The sequence below is a fragment of the Hyaena hyaena genome, unplaced genomic scaffold, assembly GCF_003009895.1.
Source record: "Hyaena hyaena isolate Hyena2069 unplaced genomic scaffold, ASM300989v1 scaffold_123, whole genome shotgun sequence".
NCBI classification, from domain to species: Eukaryota; Metazoa; Chordata; class Mammalia; order Carnivora; family Hyaenidae; genus Hyaena; species Hyaena hyaena.
The window spans coordinates 1,140,544-1,168,498 of NW_024080756.1; the positions used below are offsets into that span (position 1 = coordinate 1,140,544).

The 27,955-nt window shown below is 40.0% G+C and overlaps 1 protein-coding gene and 1 long non-coding RNA gene across 5 annotated transcripts in view; one reads left to right on the forward strand and one right to left on the reverse strand.

The window, feature by feature from the left end:
- The first annotated feature begins 4,627 nt into the window (after positions 1–4,627).
- Positions 4,628–27,955, forward strand: part of LOC120235231 — a 75,912-nt gene continuing 52,584 nt past the window's right edge. For both annotated transcript variants that reach the window (XR_005529342.1, XR_005529343.1), the window contains exons 1-2: positions 4,628–4,668; positions 10,887–11,011. This is a non-coding gene — a long non-coding RNA (uncharacterized LOC120235231). The remainder of the gene's footprint in view (positions 4,669–10,886; positions 11,012–27,955) is intronic.
- The window catches only part of PDSS2 (decaprenyl diphosphate synthase subunit 2), a 260,475-nt gene continuing 240,667 nt past the window's right edge, over positions 8,148–27,955 (reverse strand). For all 3 annotated transcript variants that reach the window (XM_039237439.1, XM_039237440.1, XM_039237438.1), the window contains one exon: positions 8,148–8,354. In XM_039237439.1, the coding sequence (XP_039093370.1) occupies positions 8,196–8,354 (159 nt within the window). In that variant the 3' untranslated portion in view covers positions 8,148–8,195. The remainder of the gene's footprint in view (positions 8,355–27,955) is intronic.

Genomic DNA, 27,955 nt, shown 5'->3' on the forward strand with positions numbered 1-27,955 from the left:
TGAGCAGGGAAGGGTCAGAGAGAGAAGGAGATACAGAATCTGCAACAGGCTCCAGGCTCCGAGCTGTCAGCACAGAGCTGGACGTGGGGCTCGAACCCACGAACCATGATCATGACCCAAGCTGAAGTCAGTTGCTTAACCGCCTGAGCCACCCAGGCGCCTCCAAAACAATTTTTAAAAAGAACTACAAGTATAAATGGGGAAATCTGAATAAGATTGATGGATTGTATCAATGTCATTATCCTGGTTGTGGTACTGTATTATGGTTTTATAAGATGTTACCACTGGGGGGAACTGTATAGGGTACATGGGATCTCTCTGCGTTATTTTCTATAACTGTGACTCTACAATTATCTTAAAAATAAAAAGTTTGATGAAAAAGAAAAGTTGGAAGACTTATGCTTCCCAATTTTAACTCTTAATATAAAGCTATAGTAATTAAGACAGTTTGGTACTGCCTTAAAGACAGACATAGAGATCAATGGAACAGAATTAAGAGTTCAGAAACACACCCTTATATTCCTGGTCAAATGATTTTCTACAACATTGCCAGAGCAATTCAAATGGGGAAAGAATAGTCTTTTCAACAGATGGTTCTAGAACAACTGGATACCACATACAAAAAAAATTAATTTAATGTACTAGTTTTCAATGGGGTGACTTGGGGTTCCCAAAGGGAGAGTACATTTGGCAATGTCTGGAGACAATTTTGGTTATCACAACTGTGGGCAGGGGTGCTACTGACATTTTACATCCAGTAGAAACAAGAGATGCTGCTAAATATCAAACAATTCACAGGACAGACCCTACCCCCACAGCAAAGAAAGATCCAGCCCAATGAGCCAACAGTGCTGATGATGAGAAGCCCTGATTTAACTCACACCATACATAAAAATCAATTCAAAATTAATCATAGACCTAAACTTAAGAGCTAAAGCTATAAAACTTTTATTTTATTATTAAAATTTTTTTATAGCTTATTTATTTTTGAGACAGAGAGAGACAGGGCATGAGTGGGGGAGCGGTACAGAGAGAGGGAGACACAGAATCCAAAACAGGCTCCAGGCTCTGAGCTGTCAGCACAGAGCCTGATGCAGGTCTCAAACCCACGAACTGCAAGATCATGTCCTGAGCCAGAGTCAGACGCTTAACCGACTGAGCCACCCAGGCACACCATTATAAAACTTTTAGAAAAGAACATTGGAAACCATCTTTGTGACTTTGGGTTAGGCAAGGATTCTTTAGATATGATACCAAAAGCATGATCTACAAAATCAAAAGTTGATAAATTTGACTTATCAAAATTAAAGGCTTGTATGCTTCAAAAGACACCATTCTGAAAATGAAGTCAAGTCATAAACTGGGAGTAAATACTTGCACATCATATATTTGATAAAGAGCTTGTGGGGTGCATGGGTGGCTCAGTCAATTAGGCATCTGACTCTTGATTTTGACTCAGGTCACGGTTTCACGGTTCCATGAGTTTGAGCACCATGTTGAGCTCTGAGCTGATACTGCAGAGCCTGTTTGGGATTCTCTCCTCCCCCCCCTCCCCCCCCGCCCTGGTCCTACTCTGCTCTCTCTCTCTCTCTCTCTCAAAATAAATAAACTTAAAAAAAAAAAAAGAACCTGTATCCATAATATATCAAGAATGCTTCTAACTCAACAAGAAGACAATAACCCAATTAAGAAATGGGCAAAATGTTTGAACAGATCTTTCATCAAAGAAATATGAATGGTTCATTTGCTCATGAGAAGATGTTCATCACTAGTCATTCAGGAAATGCAAATAAAAATCACAATGAGATAGCATCTCATTCCTACTAGAATAGCTATAATAAAAAAGGAATACCAAGGGTTGGCAAAGATGTGAAGAGATTGGAATCTACATATGTTGCTGGTAGAAATGTAAAATGATACAACTAGTTTGGAAAGTAGCTTAGCAATTTCTAAAATGTTAAACATAAATATACCATAAATTTTACTCTTGAAAATCTACTTAAGAGAAATGAGAGCTAAGGTCCACATACAGACCTGTACTTGAATATTCATAGCAGCATTATTCGTAATAGGTAAAGAGGAGAAACAACCCAAATGCCAATCAACTGATTGGCAATAGCTAAACAAATTGTGGCATATCCCTAGAACGGAACACTATTTAGCAATAAAAAGGAATAATGATTAATGTTACAACATGAATAAACCTCAAAAACATTATGCTAAATGATGGGAACCAGATAAGAATACTGTATAATTTCATTTACACAAAATGTCCAGAGAAGGCAAATCTATAGAGACAGAGAGTAGATTCATGGCTGCCCAGGGGTTGACTGCAAATGGGCAGAAAGGATCTTTAACACTGAACTGTGGTGACACTTTTACAAGTTTGTAAATTTACTAAAAATCATTCTAATTGTATAACTAAACTAGGTGAATTTTATGGTATGTAAATTGTACTCAGTAAAGCTGCTTTTAAAAAAGAATGCAATTACGGGGCGCCTGGGTGGCTTAGTCGGTTAAGCGTCCGACTTTCGCTTGGGTCATGATCTCGCGGTTCGTGGGTTCGAGCCCCGCGTCGGGCTCTGTGTTGACTGCCAGCTCAGAGCCTGGAGCCTGTTTCAGTCTGTGACTCCCTCTCTCTCTCTGACCCTCCCCTGCTCATGCTGTCTCTCTCTCTCTCCTAGAAATAAAAAGTTTAAAAAAAATAAAAAAGAATGCAACTAAAGCCATTCTAATCTTCGAAAAAAGAAGGAAAGAAGGTTAAAAGGAAAGAGAAGCATGGTATAAAATTGCATAAATAGGCAGCAATTAGGAAGTTCACAATAAATTGATCATAATTTATGTACACATGTATAAGTTCACATTATGTTAAGTACACATTATGTACACAATGGAGTTCATGATGTAAGGTGGGGGGCATCATTAAAATGCCTAGAAAGTGGGGCACCTGAGTGGCTCAGTAAGCATCTGACTTTGGCTCAGGTCAAAGTCACTTGTTTTTCAGTCACCTTTAGAAGTATGTTATCTACTGGGCACCTGGGTGGCTCGGTTGGTGAAGCATCCAACTTCAGCTCAGGTCATGATCTGGAGGTCTGGGGGTTTGAGGCCCATATCAGGCTTTGGGCTGACAGCTTGGAGCCTGGAGACTGCTTCAGATTCTGTGTCTCCTTCTCTCTCTGCTTGTCCCCTGCTCTCTCACACGTACACACACAAACACACACACACACACACTCTCTCTCTCAAAACTAAATAAACATTAAAAAATAATAAATAAAACAAAATAAAATAGAAATCTATGAAAAAAAAAAAGAAGTATGTTATCTCTAGTATAACTGGGGAAAGGCAGGACCCATTCTGAAAGAATAAAACAGTTAATTTGAGATCAGGGCTGAAGGTAGGGAAAAGAAAGAGGCAAATGATTACTGTTAGATCGCTTTGTGCTTTTAAAAGAGAGTGCAAATAACTTTATTACTACTAGAACATGATTAACATTAATTGAAAATATTTATAATAATGGAATGACAATTATGTCCTCACAGTTTAAGGAATTAAAGAAGCAACCCAGTTCATTTCTGCCCTTTTGTACTTTAACAAAGGTGTGGCATGTCTTCTCTACCTTGAGAGCAGCTATTATGAATCATAAAGATAAATCCTGAAGCTTCCATTGGTCAGAAACGTGATCTTAGCAACAGGATTTCAAAGTGGGAAGACAAATGAAGAGGCAGGAAAGGATCTTCCAGAAACTAAGAACTCTAGGAAGGAGCTTGACAACAGTTTTCTGGAAAGCAAGGTTCTTCTTATCAGTGATGAACCTGCTGATTAGTTAGTATTAAAAAAAAGAAGAAGTATCCTTTCGCTGCAATTTTGTTGATTACACACAATTCCCCCAAACTTGCTGGCCCCAAGAGGGCCATGTTATAACAACTTGTCAGGTTTGAAAAAAGATCATCATGGATTATTCCGACTACTTTCTGGTGACTAGAGTTTAATGGGTGGTAGATACTGAGCCTAAAAAAGGCCTCTATCTTTTTGGAGCATTTAATACTAATGTATGTGTATGTCTTTTACCTCAGCTGGTAGCGTCATGCACATCCTGGGCCATAGCAATAATACTGTCATGGGTAAGATAAAGTCTCAAACATTAGTGAATGAGCCCTGGACCAGGCAAACAATGTCACTGATAAATTTATTTTTAGGTGTGACCAGAGAACCACATTACGTAAGCAAGAAAACATGAAGAGGATTTAGTGTTATCATCAAGTAAAACTTACAACAAAGTTTAATGATCATCATAAACTGAATCTCCTTTCAAAGTAGTTGTGATGGCAAACAGCTCACTATCTAAATTGGTATCTCGTGGATATTGTTTTTTTAATGCCAGAGAACAGTTTTCCTAAGTTGGAGAATTTAAAAGAAAAAGACTTAGTGGGGCAGGAAACTGCTTTTAAGTTTCTGAGGAAATAGAATTCAAATGCTTATTTTTCTTTTTTTTTTAATGTTTCATTTATTTTTGAGAGGGAGTGAGAGCAGGGGAAGGGCAGAGAGAAGACAGAGGATCTGAAGCGGGCTCTGCACGGACAGCAGCGAGCCCATGTGGGGCTGGAACTCACGAACTGTGAGATCATAACCAGAGCCGAAGTTGGACGCCCAACTGATTGAACCAACCAGGTACCCTTTAAATATTTATGAAAGAATGTCTCCAGGGGTACGACTAAGAGATGTGCCAGGTATGGAGGACAGTCAGGGAAGGGGTAAGAATCTACACAGAGGTGGGTCAAGGGCACCAAGGGAGAGGGGTGGTTAGGTTAGTGACATGGCACGCAGTGGGGAAGTCTGTATGTGGGGATACAGCTCACTAACTTTGCACAAAGGCCACCTTCTGTCAGAAGTCCGTCTCAGTGTTGTGCAGTGAGAGACCCAATAATCTGTCCAACAGATATTCTTGGAGTGTCTAAAGCACTGGCACTGGTCTAGGTGACGGGGACCTGGTAGCTAGTGCGTGACCAGCTGCGAGGGCTCAGGAGTTAGCAGGCTGTAAGAAGGTGTAGTTGGTAAAGCTGGGAGGAAGAAAAGTGTAGGAAGAAGGATAAAGAGCATGAAGGGAGGAATCTCATTTTAGGGGACAGGGAGGATGGAGCACAGCCAGCCAGCAGAGGAGACGCTGACAATTCAGGAATGGGGTCATGAAGGAGGCAGGAAGGCTACAGGCTCGAGATCTTGGAAAGGAGGAAAGAGAGGCAAGGAAAGCAAGAAAGAGGCGCTACCTGGAAAGATGCTGGTGGGGAGATGCGGAGTGAGGGCAGGCCAGGTGATCAGAGGTGGTCCCCTCCGCCTGCTTCTCCATCTGCAATGGGCGTATGCTTACCCCCAGAGCGTGACTGTGGGACCCGAACAAGATGGCACGCACTTTGGGCCTTCACTATTGCAGCCTTAACACACTTGACAAAGACTGATAGGAAAGAGAGTGTGGGTGCTTTCAGGAGCCTGAAGTGCATGAGGTTTGGAAGGTCCAACTTGCAAGCTGGGGGGACCAGCACAACATCTAAGGAATGAATTCTTCCCTGTAACAAGAAACTGGGAATGGAGGGCAGCAGAGAGGGGGTAAGGGGACATTCAGAGGCCAGAGTCTTACCTAGTAAGCAGAGCCTGCACCCAGGAGGCAGGCCAAGGGGTGTGATTAGGTATGTCTTGGTGCCCCACATTTCTGCCTCAATTGTCTGAAATTATAAGGATGTAAGAGTTAACAAATGTCCCTGAAAAAGGGGCATGAAGAAAGAGTGTCAGTATTGACCACCTTAGGGTGAATGAACCAACCTGTTAGGTTTAATAAAAGCCTGCCAGGAGGCTGGCAAGTGGGAACTCCGCTGAGCCTGAGGACAGAGGCAGGGCTGTCTGTCAATCAACGATGAGGGCGGGACACCCAAGTCAGGGAGATGAAAGGGAGGTAGGAAGAGTCCAGAGAAAGCAGAAAGGCAGGTGTTAAACAGAAGAGTCTGGGATTACATGCCATACAAAGGGATCCTTGAGGCCCTAAGCTTCAAGGCAGTTTAGGAAGACGTTTGCTGTAAACTTTTATACATTCATTCATAGCCTCTCCCTGAGTTTCTTCACCTCTCCACCTCCCTGAACCTCACATAGCATCTTTGTTATCCAGAGTCAGAAATGGCCGACTGTTTTTTTTTTTTTTTTTTTTAAGTTTATTTATTTTGAGAGGTTGGGGGAGAGAGAGAGAGTGTGTGTGCATGAGCAGGGGAGGGACAGAGAGAGAAAGGGAGAGAGAAAGAGAATCCCAAGTAGGCTCTATACTGTCAGCACAGAGCCTGACATGGGCTCGAACTCACAAATCATCATAAGATTATGACCTGAGCAGAAATCAAGAGTCAGACGCCTAACCGACTGAGCCACCCAGGCGCCCCAGAAATGGCAGACTTTGAGAGAATGAAACAAAGCTGGTAGGGACTTCATACATTCTTTCATTTAACTTTATTCAAAGATGAGGAAGTGGAGGCTCAGAGGGAAGTGACTAGCTCAAGGTCACACAGCAAACCAGCTGCTAAACCAGAATTAGAAGAGCGCTCCTGTCTTGTGGTACCTGACCAACTGCTTAATAAAAACTACCACTCTGCATAAGTTCCTGCACCTCAGAGAACACAGAGCTCGGCTCCTCCTTAGTGCAAGTTAATGATTAAAACCTACTCTGATCTAAAGCATCTAACCATAGTTACTAATTAAGCCAATTTCTGTGAGAAAAGACCATTTCAAACAGAAGAGTGTTCACTTTTGCTAAATCTACAGGCCTTCAAATTATAGTAGCATAAACAGCACAATTACAACATTTTAAGAATATTAAAAAAATCTTTGTAATACGATACCTTAACCTCTGTCACTCACATTTTCTCTTCATTGCATATCACATGCCAGGTCCTGATAAAATGGTTTTGTAACTTTTTTTTTGGGGGGGGGGGGAGGAATTAAACTAAAATAACTTCACTTGATGTTTGAGCGAATGAGGTAATAAAATCTGTTTGCCGTGTTCACTGTCTCCAGACAGGGCTGTGATTACACCACATAAGGAAGAAAGGTAGCTGAGTCTCAATCTAGATCATTTATGTAAACTCAGCCTTCTTGTCAACGGTGTTCTCAGATTGCATGCGTGCAAACCGCAAAAATCATCTCCTATGAACCACACAGAGACAGTATCTGATTGCAGGCCTGGGAGGTTGCTTATATTCTCTCTGTAATTGGAGGTCTGTGGTTCAAGACCAAAATTTGACATTCTGAACTAAAAAAAAAAAAAAAAAAAAAAAGCCACCAGTATATTCCCCAGAACAAGTTATATATCTGATACTTGTAGAAGTTAAAGGTATTCTCTGCACCAAAAAATTACAAATGAATACAACGTACTTGAAAAAAAGCATTTTGTTCAGGCTTAAAGAAAAAAAGTTTGGTTCTTAGAAATGTGTTTGAAAAATATTTGGTCTCCTAGAAAGAAAAATAAGCCATTCCTACCACAACAAAGTTAACAGTTGACAGTGTTTTAATCTTCTAGCTTCGAATATTTGGCATTATTTTTTTAGCAATTTTTTCTAAAAAAATGTTACAAAAACCATGAAGCGCAAAGTATATTCATACTGTACCTATAAATACAGAGACATAATTGCAAGAAGACAAAGCACATTTTTTTTCTTAATCACCGAACGACCCTCCATTATGACAGACTGGTCACTGGTTTTTGATTTGACAGTCCTCCCTGGCTGGCCGTGATAGTGTTTCTCATGACACCTGCAGCTTCTAGCTCACTCTGTCCTCTCTCTAGAAGGAAAACCACAGGCCACCGCCCTGGCGCCATCCCTGGCTCGGTCCAATCAATAAGGACTTATTTCCTGTCCATTTGCTGAGGTCACAGGAGCGAATCTCATTAATTATTTCTGCTACTGCAGCCTCAAGTGTGCTTCTGGCGTGACAAGTGAAAACTGCTTGACCTTTTTTTTTTCTTCTAATTTTGTTTGTAGCAGTTCCAAAAAAGAAGGCAGTATTCATTTAGCAATGTGATAAAAGGAAGGGGAAGAAATGTATTCTGTTTTTAAAGTCATTAACACATCTAGATATTTCATCATGAAAGCTCTCCCGATCACCTCATTTCCCAGTTGTTTTTTTTTCCAGCTAACGAACAATAGTGTCTTTTTAATTTGGTGTCACGAAAATCTGGTCACAGCAAACACAATGTTTTCTAAAGCAGATCTGGCCTCCGAGGGAGGAAAGCTCTCCAGGGCCTCCAGTGCCTTGTTTCCATGGTAACGACACAGGTCAATAGCTGAAGTCACACCTTTGCCAGCTTTGATTGTTTCCCGCAACTGTTAAGAAACAAATGCACAATAAAAGTCAGTTTTCAAGGTACCACAATTAAATTGGGGAGGGGAGGTGGAAAACAAAGAAGGGGGGAACATAAAATAGATTCATTGTTTCTGCTGTGTTCTTTTGAGGTAGAGGACATCATTCCCCAATGATTCTGAGGCACTAACATTCCCTAAGGCTGCTAGGTGTCTATGCTCCAGAGCGGCACAATAGGCTCCAATCAGCCTAATTACACCTCCTCCCTGACTCCCACCCCTTGATATCTTGAAATGTGCCCTGCTGGGGGATGGCGGTAATGAAGGCAGAGGGCATTTACATGTCTGGCATTTTGAATTAAGCAGCCTGATATTCTTATGTGAAGGAGGCTTCATTAACATCCTAGTTAGTAACTTTTTTTTTTTCACCCTGTATGCTGACAGAATAGTCCATACGAAAATTCAAGAAAGACACCTAGTTTAGATCTGAACACTCCATTTTTAGAACTAAGAGCCTTTATTTGACTGGTTAGAATGAACCGAAACACCCCTTTGTAAAGAATAAACTCTTGCCAACAACTGGAATTGGAATTGGTTTCTAATCTCTCTCTGAGACGGGGAAGGACCAATAAAAGGGTTATATTTTAGAACTGAAAAAGATTGATAATGATTAGGTCTGTCCCCTTTCCCTTTCCCCATTTCCATTTTCTCTTTCTCAGTGAATACCTCTGCCTAACTCCCTAAATCAGAAACCTGGGGGTGGGGGGGAGTCCCCCTTCATGCCCCATTTCCAGTCAGTCACCATGGCTGAACTTTCTGGCCCCCAGAGACTGGGTGGGGCCAGGGGACAAGTTCTAGTCCATGAGTTGTGAATAATGTATGTCACTTCTGGGCCGCAGCATTTAACCACCCACGTGAGTCCCTCTAGAGCTTTCCCCCTGGTGGATCAATCAGTCATAGCGGGAGAAGCTCCTCATGTTGGATTCCTGAACGCCCACACTGAGCTCTCCAACCTGCAGGGGACATGTGGTGTGGGCAAGAAACACACCTTTGTTGTCTGAAGCCACTGAGACTGTGAGGCTGTCTGAGGCTGTCCTGACTGATATAGTCACTAAGTCCTAGCCATGCTACCTCTTTTACAGCTCTCCAATTATCCTCCACTCCTCATTCTCATTGCCATATTAGTTTGGGCTATCATCATCCCTTGCCTGGGCTGTTTTATGCAAACCACCTCCTAAAGAGTCTTGCCACCACCAGGTCTTTGCCCTGGATGCCATCTGTCATGCTGCCAAGGAGGTCTTCATAAAATGCGAATGTGATCATGCTTAAAACCCTTCACTACCTTCCAGTAGCCTTAAGAGAGTCTAAGCTCTTTCATGAGGCAATGGACGTCCTTTCCTGATCTCGCTCTTGTCCAGCCTGTCCCCCCGCATCCCTTGTCCCTTTCATCATTGTTTAGGGAAACGGCTTGCAGTAATCACCTCCCTGGAGGCTGTTCCCATATCCACCCCCTACCTTCAAATGTTCCAAAGTCCACTGGAGCAGAATACACTCAGCTAGGATGAGAGCCCTAAGGAGCTAAGTGGCCCTCTTCCTCGGGGCTCCCCAAGTACCCCATGCATATCTGGTGTACAGCATAATTATACAGTGTTGTACTTCAGTCTCCACTCCCAGATCTATTTCTTCATTAGATTCTAAGCTTCTGCACACTGCATGTCACATAAAGTCTGCTTTATTCCTGTAATTACACACATAAGAAAACAGAGGCCCAGAGAAGCTCAGTAGCTCACCCAATCTCATAGGTGACAGCGGCACAGTTGTGGTCAGAAGCCAGGGTTTCTAACAGCCAGTCCAGCATCACTGAATACTATACTGTGCCAGAATCTCACTGCCGCGCTGGTACTGCCACATTGCATATGAACTTCAGGACTATTTTAGCCTAGGATTCCCTCGTCTTTTGGCAATCACTGAATGCATGAAGGTAGTAAAATGGTGCTGAGTATCAGAGGCAGCCAGATTCAAACTCCCATTCTAGCTTTATAATCTTAGAGGAGCCATTTAACTGCTCGGGATAATATCAGTCCCTTGCAGGACTACCGGGGGAATGACATGAGACAGCACCGAGTGTTTGACAGTGTCTAAAACACTATAAATATTTAGAATGACTTAATTCTTCATCCTCTTCAGGCCCTTGGAAGGCCAACCTATCCACCAAGATGAAATGTATTTTAACTTGATGTACAACAACCTGAAAAGTAGCTGGAGCTGGATCAGACAAGAAAGGAAGGGAGGAAGGAAGAAAGGAAGGGGAGAGAGAAGGGAGGGAAGGAGGAAAAGAGGGAGAGAGAAAGAAAGAGAACATTCCCCCTATTTTCATTATCTTTAATTCCTCCAAACCTAAATTAGGCAGGCCAACATTCTCTATTCTAGACTTCTAGGTTGGTACTTGCAGGCACACAGATAATAGGTACATGACTGGATTTCAATTTGCAAATATTAATTGAGCACCTATTATGTGTAAGGAGTAAAATGATCCTTCTCTGCTTTGTGTATCAGGAAGTAATTAAGGGTTACACTGTAAACAGCAGAAAAACTAAGGGACATATGTAGGACTACAGAGGATCAAAGAAATGAGAGATCAACTTCAGTTGGAAGAGATTCAAGAAGACCTTCTAGAGTAGGTGAGATTTGAGGCATGCCTTGAGAATGTTGATAAACAGTTATGGGGTTGAGGGTAGCAAGGGAATTCTATGAAAGAGAAGGGTCTGAACAGAGGCACAGAGGAGATCAGAGTGCAGTGTCCAAGGAATAAAGACAGACTGGTGTGACAGGCCTTACAGGAGTTAAGTATTAGGGGGTCCTGGAGGGCCCCGAAAACTAGGCTAAGAAATCCGAACTTAAAAAAATTTGTTATTACCACTATTTTAAAAGTACAGAAAAATGCAAAGACTAGCACAGGAGTTGGCAAGCTTTGGCCCCAGGCCCACTCTGGCCCCGTTTTTATAAATAAAGTTTTATTGGAACATATCCATGCCCATTCAGGTAAGTATTATATTGGCAGAGCAGCTGCCACAGAGACCGTACTGGCCCACAGAGCCTAAGACACTCACAGTCCTTACACTTCAGCCTTTACAGAAAGTCTGCGGACTCCCCCACTAGCACAATGAATGACTGTATGTCTTCTGCCTGCATTCAATAATTGTCAGTATTTTGCTATTTTTGTTCTAGCTATCTGTATGTACGGGTTTTCTGAATCATTTGAAAATAAGCTGTGGTCAGTAGTATGCTGATAAATTAGCTCTCCAGGGGAGGAGAAAAGAAACCCTATCTGAAGCATTTGCAGATTTTTGTGGTATAAAAACTCCCATCATGGCTGATTTCAAGTTACCAAGGGTTGTGGAATCACAGAATTCTGAAATATTTAACTATAGGCTTTGGGCTGGTAGGACTCAGCTTGGACACATGTTGGGCTGCAGGATGCTTCACCCTTGCTTTGACATGAAGCTCCTAAGAATGTTCTCGAACATAGCCAGAATATTATTGTCATAAATAAGGAAGTTAACAATAATTCTCTATCATTATCTAATATCTAGCCCATGTGCATATTTCCCCAATTGGCTCTAAAATGATTTCTTTACCTTCTCCCCCCCCCCCCGAATCATGACGAATCCTGGTTTACACACTGCATTAATTTTTTATGACACTTTAGTATTTTCTTCCCTATGATAAGACCATTTCTGAAGGACCAGGCTGTATTGTGCAATGTTTTACATGCTGCACTTCTCTGATTGCTTCATTTAGATTACTTTATAAACTTCATTCAGCTAGGCCCAACTGAGTATTTGATGGTGACTTGTATGGTACTTAATCTCTACAATGACAGGTAATTCAGATTAGGGCAAGAGTACCCAGGAGGTTATCAATGAACCCTAAAAGAGTTAATTCCTCTCACCGATGGCTGCTGTATTTCCAACTGACACTCAATCTTCTCTCTACAGAGGTAGGCTTTGTATACTGAGGGACCTGAAAGCTTCCATAAGTAAAATGTCCATTTCATGATTCAGCAGTAATCTAATCCTTCATGGAAGGTATTACTTCTCACAGACATCTGTATACACTTCTACCAACTAAACCTAAACTATTGGCTCAAAAGTAATCCTTTAGTGGGGCACCTGGGTGGCTCAGATGGTTAAACATTGGACTTTGGCTCAGGTCATGATCTCACGGCTCGTGAGTTTGAGCCCATGTTGGGCTCTGTGATGACAGTTAGCTCAGAACATGGAGCCTGCTTCGGATTCTGTGTCTCCCTCTCTCTCTGACCCTCCCCCGTTCATGCTCTGCCTTCTCTCTCAAAAATAAACATTAAAAAAAAAGTAATCCTTTAGATATAATCAACAGACCATAAATGAGACTTTTACCCTATAAATTAGAATAGGCGATTGATCTATCCTGACAAAACAATCTTATCCTTTGTAAATAAATGTGACAAAACATATATTAAACTGGAATTCCTAAACTTGATTGACCAGAAGATTCACCTAGGGAACTTTAAAATGCAGAACCTGGGCCCCAATCCTAGAGATGGGTTCAATAAGGCCTAAAAATGCTTCTCAGGTCGTTTCAATGATTGGCCAGATTTGGGAGTAACTTACTTGCTGGGGTATGTATTTTGAGTTACTATATTTTAAAATAGTTGGGTTGGGTTTATACTGTTTTAACCACACTTCCAAGGGGTTGTCTTTGCAATGATCAAATTCAATCCAGCCACCATGTATTGGGAACCAAATGGCCTAGGTATGTAGTATGGGTGGGAGATACAGAGACAAACACAGTTGCTGTCTCCTAGGACTGACCACCTGTAAAGGGCTGTCCTAGGGCTGAGGAAACAGAGGGGGCTGAAAGGACTACTGAGTCCTGGAACTATAGCCTTGGTTCTAATAACTGCAAGAGGTAAGCCCACGATTAGAAAAATCCTCCCCACTTTTGCCTTCACCTTCATTTTGACTGGGCAAATCCTCAACTAATGCGTAGATGGAACTTTCCATATTAGGGTATGGCTAGAGGTGCTGGAATGTTCACTCTGGATTTTATGGCTTGAAAACCATTTTAGCCGTAGGAAAAGTGACACAATAAAATATAAAAAAGGGAATTACCAGTGTGCATTTAACTTCTCTGATATAGCACTTTAGGGCACTAATATAATTAAATCTCTAATTAAGTCAACTGAATAATTGTATAAGTGTAGCATCACCTGCAATAAATTAAGTCCAAATCCCGTGCTAGAGGATCCAATTAAAGACATTAACACAGAGAGAAAAAGATGCAAAGTACTTAAAGTTAAGTGCATTATTATTTAACATTTATTAAAGGTGTTATTAAACACCTTTTAAATGATAAATGTTGCTTTTATGAGACCCTTTTGAGAAATCACTGTATGCCGCTGAAAATTATTTGGTTCAAAAATCCTCTTAAAGACAAGACCTTGCCATGAGATCTAAGCAGCTTTAGCAGAATTGGACACAGCAGCCACTTCTCTCCAACGAAACCAAAGAAAGACTTTAAGACCCAGAAGAAACCCAAGCCCAATCTTATCTTTGCACTTCATTTTGCAGAAGATCGGGGCTGAGATCCGTTAAGTGATGTGGACAAGAGCCACAGGCAAATTTGAGAAATGGACTGGGTTTCATTTCTGCACATCCAGAGCCTTTCCCTTCTATAGTACTGGATAGATTCGGAGATAACTCCCAAGTTTTCTTTTGCCCAAACAGAGTGCTTACAGAGAACAGAGATGCTAACACTCTGCTGAAACAGGGGTAGACCTTGTTCCGTAGAAACTGTGTAACAGAGTAAGGGAGTTCAGCAATATGTTAAAGGTTTTTTTTTTTTCAATGGTTGAAAACACCTGGATAAGGATGAAAGGTAACAATGGAAACCATGCTTTTAGGGGAAGAGACTGTACACCTCATCAAGTGAAGGGGACCATGCTTCCCTAGCAGGGATTATGAAACTGGCAGCACTGTACGATGCTGTAGTGATCAACGTAAGATGTACAACTTTTGTACATTTACTAAAACTCATATTCTAATAGTTGATAAGTTCTTGGTGAACCTGATTGATATTCTTAGGTATCAGAAGATAGAAGAAGCACAATTTGCTTAAGTATGTCAACATAATCGGATGTAAAGGTGATAGAAATCTGGCCAAAAAAAATTGTAATGTTATCCTGGTATTAGAATCGGTGAAAGAAAGAACCAGCAGGCATGGTTTTGGACACCCAAACAATAAATTAGAAAAGCACCTTTAAAAATTAGCAGGGGTGCCCGAGTGGCTGAGTCAGTTGAGCGTCAGACTTCTGCTCAGGTCATGATCTCACGTTTCGTGAGTTTGAGCTCCGCATTGGGTTCTGTGCTGACAGCTCAGCTGACGCCTGGAGCCTGCTTTGGAATTTGTGTCTCCCTCTCTCTCTGCCCCTTTCCTGCTCATGCTCTGTCTCTCTCTCTCAAAAATAAAAAACAGGTAAAAAAAAAATTAGTGAAAAGATTGCCATGATTCTAAGAGATCATAAACAGAAATAGCTCAAGGGTGAGTAGGGCCTCTGAAAAACTAAATTTCAACAATGGTCATAATTAATTATGAAAGAGACTAAAATAAATGGCTACAGAACAAGCTCTCATGAGGCTCGGATTTGAAAAGGCCCAGGTGTAACAGAAGAAGCATATTGTCTCCTCCACCGCTGAGCCCCAGTTGAGCACCTGCTCTGCACAAAGGTCCACTGTGGAGCTATCCCTGATCTGAAGGAGCTGACAAAGGAGAGGCACAAAGCTACACAAATTGTGTGGGAATCCACCCATAAGTCTGTATTTGCACCAAGACACTTGTCACACGTGTTTTTAAAGTGCCATTCCTCACAGAAACATGTTCAGAAACAACCCTGTCAGAATCTGCTAAAGACCGATGGGGTGCATGGAGGGAGGAGATGATAAAAAAAATAAGGGGCATCAAAATGTAAGGGCTGTATGTAGAATAAGAACAAGTATCCTCAAATAGTTGATAATGTATTCTTAAGAGAAGACAGAAAAAAAACCAGAACTAAAGAATGAGTTAAAAGTTGTAACGATTAAAATAAATTCCCTAAAGAGGGGCCTTTAGGAATTAAACATACATTCAAAAAGCCCATTTCCGGTTGCCAGGGAGGCCTTAGAGGCAGCGGCCATCTTGCCTTAGGTCTGGCTTCTGGTACCCTTCGCATTTCAAGATGACCTTCCACTTCCATTCCAAACATAATATCATCGTCCAGGACAGATTACTGCGTAGCACCCCGCTGAGTCTCCTCCCAGTGAGAAAGTCAAGCAGCTTTCTCACTCCCTTCGTCTGATGTTTCTCCAGGCACTTCCCTTCTCTGTCTTCCTCCTCACTCTGGAGACCTAGTTTCCAGTCTAGAGCACCTTCACAGAGGCATCCACTCACCTCTGTCCTCTTCATGCTTACAGTGCACATAAATGTCCTTCCCAGCTACCAAAAGACTGTAAGAAATCTCAGAGATGAGAGATGCAACTGACAAATGTCTTCAAACACAGGACAAAAGAAAAAGATGAGGACAGAGGTGCATTTGGAAGAAAGACCGGTGAATTTATGGACAATGACGGCAAAATTCCAAAAAAAAAAAAAAACATTATCAAATAAGATGGTTTTGAGTGCTAGAAAAAAGGCAGTGATGCTTGCAGTCGTCGGATAGGAGGGTCACAATGAGCAAGTCACTACAAAATATTCTCATTTTCTTTTGATATGGCCACTCACTGTTAGCCTCAGAAATAGTAAAGACAGAGCATATGTAGGTTTTAGAAACTTAGTCCCTTGTGGATAAGACAGAGAAATGGCGGTCTGGATTAGAGTATGGTAATACAGATTCAAATATGTAAAATAACTACTAGAAAATGTTGGTAGATTTATTTTGAGCAGAAAAGTGATCTCTAGCATTGTACTATAGGACTTAATATTTAGTTTCATCTTTCCAATAAGTGGTGCTAAAAAAATTAGAGAACTAGATGCAAAGAATGAAACTGGACCACTTTCTTATAGCATACACAAAAATAAACTCAAGATGCATTAAGGACCTAAATGTGAGGGGTGCCTATATGGCTCATTAGGTTTAGCATCCTACTATTGATTTCGGCTCAGGTCATGATCTAAGGGTAGTGAGATCAAGCCTTGCGTTGGGCTCTGTGCTGAGTGTGGAGCCTGCTTACAATTCTCTCTCTCCTTCTGCTTCTCTCTCCTGCTCACATGCTCTTTCTTCAAAACAATAATAATAAAAGACCTAAATGTGAGACATAAAATCATAAAACTCCTAGAAGAAAACATTGGCAGTAATTTCTTTGACATTGACCTTAGTAACATTTTTCTAGCTATGTCTCCTTGGACAAGGGAATCAAAAGCAAAAATAAGCTACTGAGACTATACCAAAATAAAAAGCTTTTGCACAGTGAAGAAAACTACCATAAAAACAAAAAAGCAACCTACTGAAAGGGAGAAGATATGTGCAAATGATATATCCAATAAAGGGTTATTATCTAAAATATATAAATAACTTCTACAACTCAACATCAAAAACCGCAAATAACCTGATTAAAATTGGGCAGAGGACCTGAACAGATGTTTTTCCAAAGAAGTCGGAGACAGAAGGACAAATACTGTATGATTTCATTTACATGTAGAATCTAAAAAACAAATCAAATAAGTAAACAGCAGAAACAGACCCATAAATACAAAGAACAAAGTGATGGTTGGGGAGGAGGATTGGGGGATGGGCAAAATGAGTGAAGGGGAGTGGGAGATACAGTCTTCCATTTATGGAATGTATATTGGGGCACAGATAAAAGGTACAGGACTGGGAATATTGTCAGTGGTACTGTAATAGTGTTGTGTGATGACTGATGGTAGCTACATTTGTGGTGAGCACAGTATAACAAACAGACTTGTCAAATTACGATCTTGTACACTTGGAAGAACATAATATTATGCGTCAAATATATTTCAGTAAAAAAAAAGAAAAACAAAAAACACCCCTCTCAACTTGGTTTTCTTTCCTTTATCACAGTTTTGTGGATTATCTGAATGAAGATAGAGAAGAAATACATATTAAACTTCAATTTTCAGATGTCATACAGCCAAGAGAGAAAGTAACACGTGGATAGCATCAAACTCTTAATGGTTTTGACATGTTGAACAAAGACGGATACTAGCGAGATGATATGTAATAGGGATAATTGTATAGTTGTGCACTTAGGTTTCAAAAATTAATTGTAAAAGTGGAAGTCTCAGTTTGGCAGTGATTCATAAATAAGAGCAGAGGATCTTTGATAACCACATCTTTTATATAAGCCAAGATTGTGATATAGATTAAAAACAAACAAACAGACAAACAAACACAAACTTTGGCAGCATCTGCAGATGTACATGTCCAAAACAGGGGCAGGAATGGTCATGCTGTACTGTTTGATAGTCAGTTGATGTTTAGAAAACTACGCTCAGTCGTGTGTGCCATGGTCATGTGTCAAGAGGAGCATTCAAAATAGACTGGGTTTAGGGAATCTGGGTGGTTCAGTGGGCTAAGCATCCAACTCTTGATTTTGGCTTAGGTCATAATCTCATGGTTTATGAGATTGAGCCCAGCATCAGGTTCTGTGCTGACTGTGAGGAGCCTGTTGGGATTCCCTCTCTCTGCCCCTCTCCAGCTCATGATCTCTATCTCTTTCTAAATAAACAAACAAACAAAACAAAACAACACAAAAACAAAAGAGACTGGGTTCAGTATTAGGATGAAGAAGTTATTTGAAAACATGTCATCTAAGGAATGTATACCCTGGAGGAAAGAATTAAAGGATATGAAAGCCATCCTCAAATACCTAAAGCAATTAAATGGGAGATGGGGCAGTCCTGTTCTATATGCTTCAGGAGATAGAACAAAGAGAGGTGAAATTTCTGGGAAGCAGATTTCGGTTACAAATAAGAGGGAGCTTTTGGGGCGCCTGAGTGGCTCAGTCGGTTAAGTGTCCGACTTCAGCTCAGGTCATGATCTCGTGGCTTGTGAGTTCAAGCCCCATGTCGGGCTCTGTGCTGATAGCTCAGAGCCTGGAGCTGCTTCAGATGCTGTGTCTCCTGCTCTCTGCCCGTCTCCGCTTGTGCTTTGTCTCTCTCTCAAAAATAAATAAACATTAAAAAAAAAAAAAAACAAAAACAAGTAAGAGAGAGCTTTTAAATAACTAGAGTTGTCTAACAACAGAATAATTATTTTTGACAAGGTGCGAACCCCCTATTTTTGGAAGTCCTTAGCATCTGGATGGCCACATAGAGGAAGTATGAGTAAAACTCTTAGGAGACGTGGCAGGTGGGACAAGTCTGCCTCCGAAGTCCCACCCAACACCAGGACTTTAGCTGACAGTGCTTCAACTGAAAAGTCTTCCCAGCTTCTGAGTGGCAAGAGCTGGTACAAAAGGAAAAGCTACAATGAAAACCTTTCTCTAATATGATAAACAAATTGCAAACACCATAAAATGCATTCCCTTTTACTTAGAACAACAGATTATTTGCAAAAGTCTGTAGAAAAAAATGAACATTTTAATTAAATATCTTATTTCAACCAAAGGAAAGGAAACGGAAACAAGAGATTTTTAGTTATTTCCTCAACCACATGAATTCCTGGGTAAAATTAAAAGAATGGTATGCTTCCCAGTATTAAAGTGGTAATAAGAATAATAACAGCAGCAGAAATAACAACAAAGACGATCTTGTAGGACTTACGTGTGCCCAGCACTAAGACATATATACCTTCAGTCCTTACAACAGCCGTATGAGGCAGGTACTAATATTATTCTCATTCTATAGATGAATAAACTGCGGCAAGAGTAAATTGCTCAAGGTAATGCAGAAGATAAGTGCTAGAGTGAAGATTCAAGCAGTTCTTGCTCTTAAAGTTTATTATTTTGAGAAAGAGACCGCACATGTGAAAATGGGGAAGGGGCAGATAGAGAGGGAGAGAGAGAATCCCAAGGAGGCTCTGCACTGTCAGCACAGAGTCCGATGTGGGGCTCAAACTCACAAACTGCAAGATCATGACCTGAGCTGAAATCAAGAGTCAGATACTTAACCAACTGAGCCACCCAGGTGTCTCAAGTAGTTCTGGCCTTTTCCTTCACTCTTACATGAACTGGGAAGCATTTCAATTTAATTTGAGAAGAGAACACATCTCTACATAATAATGTCCTTTACAAGCCTGTGCACAAGGGCAAATTTTTTCGCTATACATCACAGATTTAAAATAGTACATTAAGTCGAACAACTTTAGATAAACCCATATTTACAGAGATGACAGAAAACTGAAGCCATCATTATGTTAATCATGCACCTCTATTACAACAGTATACATTTTTTAAAACCATAACTAAAAGTGCCATATGGATGCAGAACAAATGTCAGTAAGAATCAGAAGTGGAATATTTCTACATTTTATGCTAAGAAAAAAAGGCCAAAAATATTTTACTTGATTAAGTATATTCTTCAGGTCAGACTTTTTTTTTTTTTAAACAAAAAAGCACTGAATAAGGCTCCTATGTCATCACATCCACTGAGTCACAAAACAAAACTAATATATTTTTACTTAAATCCTTAATAATGAAAACTTATTTTTATTAAAAATCTCAACCAAAAACTGACTACAGTAATGGTACTTGGGGTTTCACACAATCACAGGATATTATTATGTCACATTATTTTCACTATTTTTAAAAACCAACCTCAGGGTTCATACTATGTTTAAGTCACTGGATAATGGATTGATGAGTTAAAATTTTTTTTTTTTTTTACAAATAGTTTATGAGTTAAAAATTTTTTTAAATGATTTGTTTATTTTTGGGAGAGAGAGAGCACGAGCAGGGGAGGGGCAGAGAGAGAGGGAGACACAGGATCTGAAGCAGGCTCCAGGCTTTGAGCTGTCAGCACCGAGCCGGACACGGGGCTTGAATTCATGAACCGTGAGATCATGACCTGAGCTGACATCGGACACTTAACCGACTGAGCCACCCAGGTGTCCAGGATTAATGAGTTTAAAATGATAAATATAATTTAGCCCATGCTTTAACATTTTTACTGTTCTCTTATAAAACATCAGAGCAGTTTTCTTTTGTAAAACAGCCTGTAAAATTCCTGTAATATGTATTTGTATTGAGATTTAAGATATTTTTTAATAAGAAGTATTTATTCTTTTGCAGGATTAAGATCATTTTGTATAACTGTATGAGCATATGTGACACACATGACATTTGTTACACCGCTCTCCTTTTCCCTTGAGTCCTGGGACCTGAAGCCCACGGAGATGGGAGGTGAGGGAAGAGGTGGGCTCTAGGAGGGACAAAATGCCATACGGCAGTGTTTTAAGCACTCTGGAGCAGAATACCCCAGATGAAGCCACACAGGAACCTTTTTTTAATCTAATAATGGGATGAGATGTTCTCTTCCTAAGACTGGTTAATCCGTTTCTGCTGTTTCAATAATAATATGAAAAACAATTGTAGAGAAGCACCGAGCAAACGTTAACAGGGAAACTCTGGACCTGGACATGTGTGACCTTGGGCTTTTCTAAGCCCACCTCACCTGTAAAATCAGAAAGATCATCTTTATACCACATGACATTATTATGAAGAACAAATAAGGTGATGTCTGGCAAATTACACTGACATCAGTAATATGCTACTCAAGGGGTTCCTCAGTTGGCTGAGCATCTGACTTGTGATTCTCCTTAGGTCATGATCCCAGGGGTCATAAAATTGAACCCCGCATTGGGCTCCATGCTTAAGATTCTATTTCTCTCCCTCTGCCTCTCGCCCCCACTAGTACATGTATGATCTCTCTCTCTCTCTCATAAATAAATAAATAGAAATTTTTAAAATGTTATTCACATGCAAGATTTGAAGAGGAAGAGGGAATGGAGTTCATTACAGAATTAGATGTAATATTTACATAATGCACCTGGCTTTAATTATAAACATTCATAGACTATTTTACATAGATTCATGAAGTTGTTTTAAATATTTTAAATCTCTGGATTATTAGTGAATTGGAAACATGCTAACGTTTGAAAAATGGATTTCCAAATCATCGGGACCATTTAAATTTGAATCTATTCCTCTTAAAAGGAAAAAAAAAACACGATAAAGACAGTTTTGGTACCATTTTTCTTGCCTTTTCCACACATTTCTCTTAGGCTCAGTCTAGACGGTGTGTAGCCTGTTGTTGAGAGTGAGACTTCAGTTTGGCCACACCACCCTGAATGTGCCTGGTTGTTTCCAATCTCGGAAGCTAAGTGGGGTTGGGGCTAGTGAGCGCTTGCATGGGACAGTGAGGTTTCAGAACTGGTTTCAAGGCTCAACATCTCAGCAAAGTACATTTATGAGTCCACAAACAGCTTCATAACTGAACTCATTTCATACAGATGATCATGTCTGATTATATACATTCCTATTATATGTACAAATAACTCAAAAGCATACATACATACATACATACATATAATTTGGTACCCCTACATATACATATATTTATGTATGTATGTATGCATGTATTTTAGAGATATTTTCATGTAGTTAAAAACATTTTGCTGGCATTCTCAAAATTGATCTAAATTGTTGACCGCTTGGCAGAGAATTCAGGCAAAGTAGTCTTACTCCTTAAGAAAGACAGGTCAACCAATAGCTCGGGTAGAAGCAGATGTATCTGATTTCAAAATGTATTTTTTTATTAAAATTTTTTTAATGTTTATTTTTCAGAGAGAGAGAGAGAGAGAGAGACAGAGATAGAGCATGGGCTGGGGAGGGGCAGAGAGAGAGAAGGAGACACAGAATCTGAAGCAGTCTCCATGCTCTGAGCTATCCGTACAGAGCCTGATGCGGAGCTCAAACTCACAGACCACGAGTTCATGACCTGAGCCAAAACTGTATGCTTAACTGACTGAACCACCCAGGCACCAAGATGTATTAATTGGAACAAAATGTATAATTTAATTCTTAGTTTATGAACTTTCATTGGCATTTGATAGGATGGACATTTGAGCTTAGTAATATGGAATTATATTAAATTGAAACTTAAATTGCATAGTAAAAGCAGTCATGTCTTCTGAAGGAAAATCCAACTATTTATAAATGATCTCAGATTTATCCATATTTTGATTCAAAAGTAATTGTCAATTTAGTATGATATTCCAAAGAGGAACTTAATTCTATACATTAAATTTCAAAAAGCAAAACATATCATAGGTTGTAGACTGCAGCAATGAGACACTCTTCCCAGCTTTTTTAGGAATAAATCAGCAGTAAACTCTTGTGATCTCAAGATAAATACTATGCTGGTTATTTAATTAAGAAGAAAACTATGGGACAAGAGCAATCACATCACATAGGTATCCAACTGAGTCCTGGAGGTTATTTGAGGAATACATAAACTACTTGAGTCTATGTTTTACTTATACATCTCTTAAATCCTCCTCATGTCTCAATTGTTCATCTGCTTTAGTATTTGGATGCTGATACCTGGGGATCACTTGCTTCAAATCTACCACTGTTATCTATATGACCCTAGATTCCTAACATCCTAACATGTATCCTGATACAGCATGAGCTTAAAACACATTTCTGACTTCCATCACTAGAGTGCAGGTCAAATAACAGAAAAGCTCTATCTACTGAGAGTTATGACAATGACGTATCTTCAGGTTGCATCAGACTGGGGGCAAATGCAGGAATCAATGTACAGTATGAAGAAGTTACCCTTAATTCCATGTAAATATAACCACACCTTTAGGATTAACACCTCTTTCCGATATAGTTCTGTTATGGTGTTACGGAAGGTAACATAGATCTTTGCCTCCCTCAAGAGAATGGTAACGAGAACTCATTTTAAATGGTTATATCCATAAAACTTTCTTGGAAGAGTGAAGAATGCTTGCCAGTTAAAAAAAATCACAACAGGGGCGCCTGGGTGGCTTAGTCGGTTAAGCATCCGACTTTCGCTTAGGTCATGATCTCGCGGTTCGTGGGTTCGAGCCCCGCGTCAGGCTCTGTGCTGACTGCCAGCTCAGAGCCTGGAGCCTGTTTCAGTCTGTGACTCCCTCTCTCTCTGACCCTCCCCTGCTCGCGCTGTCTCTCTCTCTCTCTCTCTCCTAGAAATAAATAAAACATTAAAAAAATTAAAAAAAAAAATCACAACAATTATTGCACTGGTTCAGCAAAGATAAATCCTAAGACAGTCATTTACTAGACAACCACTATCTCTCTATGTTGGATTATAGAATGATGCATAACATTTCCTGGATGTTTGTAAAACCAGAGCGTGTATACAGTGTCTCCCTTACTTCTTTTTGCAGTATGTCTAAAGCACCTTGAGAAGCAGTATAGTGGTAAAGCATATACACTATGGAGTCAGCAAACCTGGAAAGAATCATGACTCTGTGAGACAGTAACTGTGTGAACACTGTTAGGTTCTACCTATTTGACTTCTCCATAAAATGAAGGGATTTAAGGGTAGAATTTGATAGAACCATCTGATTAAAGTGTTTCATGTGTCTTGAGCAGACTGCATGATGAATGTATGCTAGGGCATGAATACTAAGGCAAGAATATTAAAGAGATCACAGCACACAGAATGGCTTACAACCTTTTCTAATGGGTGCACGCACACAACTCTTCTTAGGAACGGATCAAAGATGAAAGTTTGTGTAATTTCCTTAGATTCAGAAGAGGGAGACCTTCCACAGGGGGCACCATTGCACTATGCAGGAGTCCATTTTCAGAGGTATATCTTTGGCTCTATTATGATGTGGTGAATAGGTAAAATCTTTCATCAAGCCAGAAACTCAAAGACTTTGGGGAAAGGGACAGGATCCACTCACCCAAAATCTTTAGTAGCATCATACATACCACTAACCAATATTGCAGATCCTGTGATCTCTCCTGTCATCTCAGTACTTCTGTTTGAACACTGAGATGGCACAGCCACCTTGCTATTTCAGGAAAGGTAGTTATGCACATCCAGGATTAGTACTATGCCTGATGTGATAAGTGGAGAAGCTGAGTAGTGCTTGCAGACACTGCTTAGGAAATATGGGGGAATGGCTTCAGGTGTACTAACGAAACAGATTATAGCTTTCTGATAGACTAATCATGCTGAAATCACAAAACCCTTCAATTCTGTATAAAATTGGGCTGTAGAATTAGTGTATGAGTTTGGAAATATCAATCTAGGTAATAACAGACTTCTAACTTACTAAAACCACATTCAGCATCTACTTGGTGGTGTCTCCTTTTTCATTCTCTTAAAAAACAATCTTAGAAAGCCCATACCTCTCCACTGTTTTTATGACAAGGAGAGAGAGAATAGTATTTCCTTCAGACCTACTTAAAACAGTTTCGATGGATTAAATAGGCTCCTCTATGGGGACAGAGGCTCTATCCTCTAAATGAAGGCATATAGGCACTTCCTGTGCACAGGTGGCTCCTGATACCACAAACTGGGAGCAATAATTGAATCCAGCTACCCCACAGTGCGGAGCATTCACCCACAGAACCAGCCTGGAGGGCATTTTTAGTTTGCTTTCTAGACTAAAATTCAAAAGGCTACCCCAGTTGAATCTTTGTTTCAACCTCAGGGAGTGCAAGGCATTGAGGACGTAAGCATTTGATTAAAAATATACTTGCGAGGAAATTAGAAGAACAAAGGTAGAGTCAAATATGTTTTATAAATTAAAAGAATAGAATATAGGCACAAACATTTGGCTTATCTTGAGTTATTCATTCATTCATTCATTCATTCATTCAACAAATATTTATTTGGTATGTACTATGTGCCAAGCACTGTGTTAAGCCCTCAGAGAACAATGATGAGCAAAACCAGACACAATTCCAGGCTTACAACTAAGAACTGGTCTTCATTAACAACTTAAGTCTGCCTTAACCTCCTGATGAATGTTAGGTATTACGTACATATGTAATCTTTTAGAGGCCAGTAATTCAAAATGGTAATTTCAAGAAAGAGAGAGACTATCCCACTAAACATTATCGTTGTGAACCAATTTGGCAGTTTACATATAAAATTAGAAACCCAAGATCAACAAGCTAGGGATATATGATTGGAAGAAAAATAAAGAAGATTTACAACTGCACAGAGGATTGAATTCAAGTAATATCAACACTATTTGGGTTAACAAGTGAAAGAATGGCGTATTTTATGATGTCATAAAGAGGTTTATTATTGATAGTATTTAATAATAATATTCATGATCCACTAAGGAATAGAGATTATGATCATCAAATCTGTTGATGCCATGGAGGTATGTGGGATTGCTAACACCTCAGAAAGCAAAAATCTAATTTTAAAATAACATTAAGAAATTAAGGAATAGATCATCAAAGCAAGATGATAGTCATTGGGGACAAATGCAAAATAATATACTAAGAGACCTGAGGAAAAAACTAGCTTGATGACTAGGGATGAATGAACATCCAATGGGCAAATGATCTGCAAAAAGACTTGGGGGCTTATAGTAAGGCACAACTTGGGTTCAAGATACTATTAAATGTGTGATTAGAATTTATTTTTGATTAAAAGTTTCATGTGGCAAAAAAGCAATACTTTATTATAGACAGAAATTAATGGTTGTTTTTCCATCAGTAATAATTATATTTTATCTTAAAATTTTTAAAAATGTTTATTTATTTATTTTGGGGTGGGATCAGAAAAAGAGGGAGGGAGAAAGAATTCCAAGCAGGCTCTGCACCAGCAGACTCGACATGGGGCTCGAACTCAGGAACTGTGAGATCATAACCTGAGCCAAAATCAAGGGACAGTTAACCCACTGAGCCACCCAGCTATCTCAGTAACTGAATTTTAAAGGAGATATAGAATCAAAGTGTAGTTACAAAAACTGACTTTAGTAAATTAATTGTTTTAAAAAAGAATAAATAAAACCTAGGGGAACCTGGGTAGTTCAGTCGGTTGAGCATCTGACTCTTGATTTCAGTTCAGTTCATGATCCCAGGGTTGTGGGATCGAGCCCCACCTCAGACTCCACACTGAGTGTGGAGGTTGCTTAAGATTCTCTCTCATTCCCTCCACCCCTCTCCCCTGTTCGCACTCTCTCTAAAATCATAAATAAAGGGGCGCCTGGGTGGCTTAGTCGGTTAAGTGTCCGACTTTCACTTAGGTCATGATCTCGCAGTTCGTGGGTTCGAGCCCCGCGTCGGGCTGTGCTGACTGCCAGCTCGGAGCCTGGAGCCTATTTCGCAGTCTGTATCTCCCTCTCTCTCTGACCCTCCCCTGTTCACGCTGTCTCTCTCTCTCTCCTAAAAATAAATAAAAACATTAAAAAAAATAGTACTGATATTATTTTTTTTAAAAAAATCATAAATTAATAAACAAACAAATAAAATCTATCCATTATTGCTGCAAGGAAAAACACCTGTCTGAAATATGGTTGCTAAAAGAAAAATAACTGGTTTTATCTGACTTTTTAGGGAACAAGGAGTGGCGGGGGTTTTAAAACTTTCAGATGGCAGTCCTGGCAGTATCTTCCAGCACCTACCTCTGAGCTGTGTGGCTAGGTTATCAGATCAATGCCTGCAATGTGTGCTCAGTGTACTGGGCTTCCGTTCTCTTCAGCTGTCCTCCAGAACTTAAACCACTACTTGAGTCCCAGCACAAAAATTCACAGTATACAAAAGTTACGTTTTCCAACTGTGCATTTCTGACTGTTGCCAGAGAAGCATGTCATTCTTCAGGAGTCTAAAATTAAATGCTGGTTATGTCACTGAAAACACAATTTCAGGCAAGTTCTTTTTCAACTCTCAGTAGCCTGGGTCATACCTGAAAAAATTCTTTTTTTTTTCTTTTTAAAATATTTTTATTTATTTCTAGGAGAGAGAGAGAGAGACAGCGTGAGCAGGGGAAGGTCAGAGAGAAAGGGAGACACAGACTCCGAAATAGGCTCCAGGCTCTGAGCTGGCAGTCAGCACAGAGCCCGACGCGGGGCTCGAACCCAAGAACCGCGAGATCATGACCTAAGCGAAAGTCGGACGCTTAACCGACTAAGCCACCCAGGTGCCCCATATCTGAAAAAATTCTAATGCAAATTTGACCCTGTATGTTAAAAACTGAAATCTTTAAAAAGAAATACAGTGCATTTATTTTAAAACATGCCAAAATATTATCACCTTAATGCCTGTTCTATTTTTACATGTTTTCTTCCAGTCTTTATCAAGATTTTACATAACTGTATCCATATCATAATGGTATTTGGATTTTTTCCATTAAATTCTATTATAACCACTTCATTTAATTAGACCATAAGTCCTTTATGGGAAAAGAATGGGAGAAGGGAATGACAATGCTTTTACATAGTCTCTGTTATTATCACTAAAAAAGAAATCCTAAATGTAAAGACAACTTCAGGATGTTAGAGGGAATGAGAGATTTAGCGCTTACAGTGATGGCGTATGGAATACTTTACTGAAAGAGCTAATGTGAAGCCCCAGGGTAGGAGAAGCAGCATCTGCCCGAGAAAGGGGTACACGGAAGAGAAAACA